At 36.8% G+C, this 4,915-nt stretch overlaps 1 protein-coding gene across 1 annotated transcript; it reads right to left on the reverse strand.

The window, feature by feature from the left end:
• Positions 1–3,151: 3,151 nt before the first annotated feature.
• On the reverse strand, positions 3,152–4,096 carry LOC113177065 (olfactory receptor 6B9-like). Its single transcript, XM_077797272.1, has one exon. The coding sequence runs from the start codon at positions 4,094–4,096 to the stop codon at positions 3,152–3,154; it is 945 nt and encodes a 314-aa protein (XP_077653398.1).
• Positions 4,097–4,915: the final 819 nt, after the last annotated feature.

Raw genomic sequence — 4,915 nt, forward strand, 5'->3', positions numbered from 1 at the left:
GCCTCATCCCTTCCACCATGTAAGGACACAGAAGAAGCATCCTGTGTTCACCAGAAAGAAGGGCCTCACCAGACACTGGATCTGAAGCACCTGGATCTTCTTCAGAATTATGAAAAATTGTTTTCTGTTATTCATATATTTTGTTTATAGCATAATATCAGAGCAACCATAACAGAAAAGGTTTAAACAAGTAGTTAAAAATCAAAGCTGAAGAAAGAAATTTGAAAGCAGCAAGAGAAAAGAGGCTTGTCATGTGAAGGAAACCCGTATCACGAGATTGATGGACTTCTCAACAGAGACCGGCATTGCAAGTCTGGAGACAGGGGATGGTATGTCCAAATGCTGAAAGAAAAAGGGCCAGCCAAGAATACTTCACACAATGAAGCTGTGTTTCAGAGATGGAAGAGAGAGAGGAAACATTTTTTTCCTGAAAAACACAAAACAAGTCTTAACAAACCTAAGATAGAAATCATATCAATTTTTAATTAAAATTTTTTTTGTTTTTTTGTTTTTATTGATGGACCTTTAATTTTTATATATGGTGCTGAGGATAGAACTCAGTGCCTTACACATACCAGGCAAGTGCTCTACCACTGAGCCCCAGCCCCAACCCCAAATATCTTTTTTTCTAGAATGGTATGAAACTAGAAATTGTACTAGGAAGAAAGTAGAAAACTCACTATGAGTGGAAATTAAACAATGTGTTCTTACCTTATGGATAAATGAAGAAATTAAAAAGAAAATAAAAGATATCTTGAGACAAGCAAAAATTGGAAGCACAGCATATCAAAAATTAAAAGATGCAACAAAGACAGTTTTGAGAGAGATTCATAGCAATAAATGCCTATAATAGGAAAAAAAAAAGAGAAAGATCACAAAGAAGCAACCTGTCTCTACATCTCAAGGAACTAGAAAGAAAAGCAAACTAACTAAACCTAAGGTCAATAGAAGCAAAGAAATAAAAATTCAAAGCAGAAATAAAGGAAATAGAAACTAGAAAAATAATAGAAAAAGTCAGTAAAATAAGCATCTGTCAGCAGATTAATGAATAAAGAAAATGTGGTTTATCTGTATCACAGAATAGTATTCACTCTTTAAAAAGGAGGAATTCCTGCCATTTGTGATGTCCTGCATCAACAAGAAACATTATACTAACTGAAATAAGGCAGAAACAAATAGAAACAGCCTGCTCTCACTTATCTGCAAAAGCTTAAAAAGTTGCATTCATAGTAACAGAAAGAAGAATAATGGTTACTAGGGGACGGGGTAGCTGGGAAGAACTAGAGATATTGGCCAAATGGTACAAATTTTCATTTTCAACACAAATAATTTCTGAGGATCTACAGTATAGCATGGTTACTAAGCTAATAGTAATGTATAGTGTACTTGACATTTGCTATTTGAGTCAATACTAAGGGTTTTCAGCATACACACACAAAAAAAGGGTAATTATACAAGGTGATGGGTAAGTTAACTAGCTTGATTATGGAATCATTTCACAATGTATACATATGTGAAATCATCATATTGTATGACTAAACTCATTTTGTCCCCAAGTTCCAAATGTGGAACAAGTATAAAGATGTAAATTATGCAACAAATACTCCACTTATAGTAACTTTGAATTAGTTATTATGTTTTTAGAGGCCTATTCTTTTGAGAAGTAATACATGAATGATTAGAGCTTTGAATACATACATATATAATATGAAAATATATAAAGGATATATAAGCTCTAGATTATTATTTTCAACATATTTTAATGCACTAGGTCAATCATTTAAATATTAGCAGAATTGAAAACCTGAGACTTAACGAGTTAAATAAATGTGATTTTTGTCAAACATATCTCAATAAAGTTGGGTGCTGAAAAGAAAACTGTGGGCAGGTTACATTTACAAATAAACATGAAAAATTCTTAAAAACAAACAACAATGACAAAGAATTCTAAAACTGTTTTGCATTAACTACACAAATATGGAATATTACCTGTGCTAGAATATAAACCATGACTAGGATGTGATCAATAAGAATGAGGTGAGAAGACTTTCAGTGTAGAGAGACTAGCACAGCAAAGCATGTGGAATAATGAGAGCAAAAGGTGAGAGGACAGAATCATGAGGCCTCTGCAGAGACTAGAGGTCCTAACCACTGCCTTGGACTCAGGAAGCAGGCACTGAAGGGACACACACTGCCAAAGGATGCACTGTGTGCTCAGAACAGGGGAAGTGGCAGCCTCCCTGTCAATACAGGTGACCATAGCCTAGGGAGGCCCCAGAGTCTCTGCTACAAATTCTGCCTCAAGTAACCATTAAACTCCAGAATTGGTTGCTAGAAGTCTTAAAAGAATGAATACCCAAGAGCTGCACTTGTGTCTGAGGCAATAGCCAAATGTGGCTGAAATGAGCTGAAGCAAAGGCCTGAGAAAATGAGGAATCCTAGAGGAGATTCCTTCCTCCTCCTCCTCCTCCTCCTCTTTCTCCTCCTCCTCCTCTTATACTCTTTGTCTAAAGGTGAATGGTGAATTGAACAAATTCTGTTGGTCTTCACAAAATAAAACTATGGAACATGACAATCAGGGAGAGCAACTTTGCCCTGAGAAATGATTCTAAGTTGAAAATAAGACACTTTCCTTTAGGTCCCTGGGCAAACTTTTTAAAAGTGATAATAATCACAACCTAATATTTATCTGTACAAGTTCGTCATGAGCAAGATATGAAATTAAAGACAAAGAGATAATTAAAATGTACTGTGAAGAAACTGGAAAAGCAAACAAAAGAACTAAGTTTATTCATTTGGTGAGAACCAATAGATATTTTTGAGAACAGGAACTGTATTTTGACACCATGCGTATTTCAAACGTACATTAAATATACAATTATGTATGCAAGCATATGTATTAAAATTGAATATATTATATTATTATATTGTTTTAAAGTACCTAAGTATCTATGGTGTAAAATGGTTAAAGCATGACTTTTTAATGGTTCAAACAATACATAGTAAGCATCTTCCTTTAAAATTTTTTACATACTATAAATTTTTTAGGAATCCAGGTTGTAGAAAAGCGCTGGTAATAAAAAGGACCATGACAAATGTCATGCAAAGAACTTCTGCATGGGACACTGTCTCCTCCTCAAGGCAGCAGAGATCAGCTGAGCAGGAGGCATTTGCCTCCCCCCAAGGTCTTCTTGATGGCATTCTTGACTTCTTGGTTCCTTAGACAGTAGATGAAAGGATTTAGCATGGGTGTGAGGACTGCATACACAGCTGAGATTAGTTTGTTGGAATTAAATGATGCAATAGCTCTTGGCCTGGCATACATGAAAATCATGGCTGTGTAATAAATTATGACTACAGTGAGGTGGGATGCACAGGTGGAGAAGGCCTTCATCCTTCCCTGAGTAGAGGATATACGCAAAATCGTGGACACTATGTAGACATAAGAAAGGACAGTAATGGTGAGAGGAAAGATTAAAATGACAATTGCCAATGCAAAATCTACCAACTCAGCTGTGGACATGTCTTTGCATGCCAGTTTGAGGATTGGTGAGATATCACAGAAAAAGTGGTTCATGACATTGGAGCCACAGAAGGTGACATGTGAAATGAAATAGACTTTGATCACGGTGATCATGAAGCCAGTCATGTAGGAGAAAGCAACCAGCTGCACACAATAACCTGTGGTCATGATGACTGGATATCGAAGAGGGTGGCAGATGGCCACATAGCGGTCATAGGCCATGGCTGCTAAAAGCACACACTCTGTGCAGGCTAGAGAGATAAAGAAATAGAGCTGGGTCATGCAACCTGTGAAGGAGATGTGCCGTCTCTGCAGGAGGAATCCATCCAGCATCTTGGGGACTGTGACAGAGACATACCAGACCTCCAGGAATGACATGCTACTCAGGAAATAGTACATGGGCTTATGGAGGGAGACTGTGTCCCAAACAGTGAACATGATAACAAGATTCTCTGCTACCACCAACAAGTAGACCATGAGGAAGAGGAAGAAGAGCAGGAGCTGCATCCATGGGGCAGTGGGGAAGCCCACCAGGATGAACTCACTGACCAGAGTGATGTTCATCTGCTGCATGACTGACAGCACTTGGAGGTACTAAAGTCTTCTATGGTAACACCACAAAAATTAAGATGTCTATGGCATCAGACCAAATACCAAAATAAGTTATCAATTGTGTTTTCCTGTTAATCAGACTCATAAAATAATTTCTGTTAATAGGGACTCTTCTTCAGATTTGAAGCACAAATTTCCATTAACTTTCTTTTTTTCTTATGGAAATTCTTCCTGGATCAAAAATTGCCTTCCACACCAACCCTCACTTACTTGAAGATAATGATTTCAATATCATGATCTATCTCATTCATAGCTCCTTTTCAATGATCATGGACAACATGTCTCTCTGTCTTTCTGTGTCTCTCATTGGTTCAAGGACTTTGATCAATTAGTAACTGTGCACAAGATGTACTCCTTTCTAAAAGAAGCCAGAAGATATCATAGGATCAGATAAAGTTTTAAAGTTTAGTATTTGAGTGATCTGTTAGCTGACTTATTTTAAGCCTGCCTAATTTGTTCAGTGTACAATGTATGGAAATTTTAAAATAATAATTGCTGTTCAAAAATTCCTTAAATACAGCATTGACTTCACATCAGTGAATGAAATATGACAAATTTTAATTATCATACATGAAAAGTACCTCATAGTTCGATCCCTACCTACTTCTCCAGTCTCATCTCTCATGACCCTATAAATAATACTCCATGCTCCACAAATACTCACCCTTCTTTTGCTCCCCAGGTTTATATGATCTCTTTTGTCCCTGTGGCTTTGCATATATTATTCCCTCCTCCTATTACATCCTTTTCTAATCTTTACCTGGTGATTCAAGTTCAGGA

This window comes from Urocitellus parryii, chromosome 4, assembly GCF_045843805.1.
Source record: "Urocitellus parryii isolate mUroPar1 chromosome 4, mUroPar1.hap1, whole genome shotgun sequence".
NCBI classification, from domain to species: domain Eukaryota; kingdom Metazoa; phylum Chordata; class Mammalia; order Rodentia; family Sciuridae; genus Urocitellus; species Urocitellus parryii.

Excerpts from the sequence above, each read along its gene's own strand:
- LOC113177065 (XM_077797272.1), bottom strand. The coding sequence starts at position 4,096 with ATGCAGCAGATGAACATCACTCTGGTCAGTGAGTTCATCCTGGTGGGC.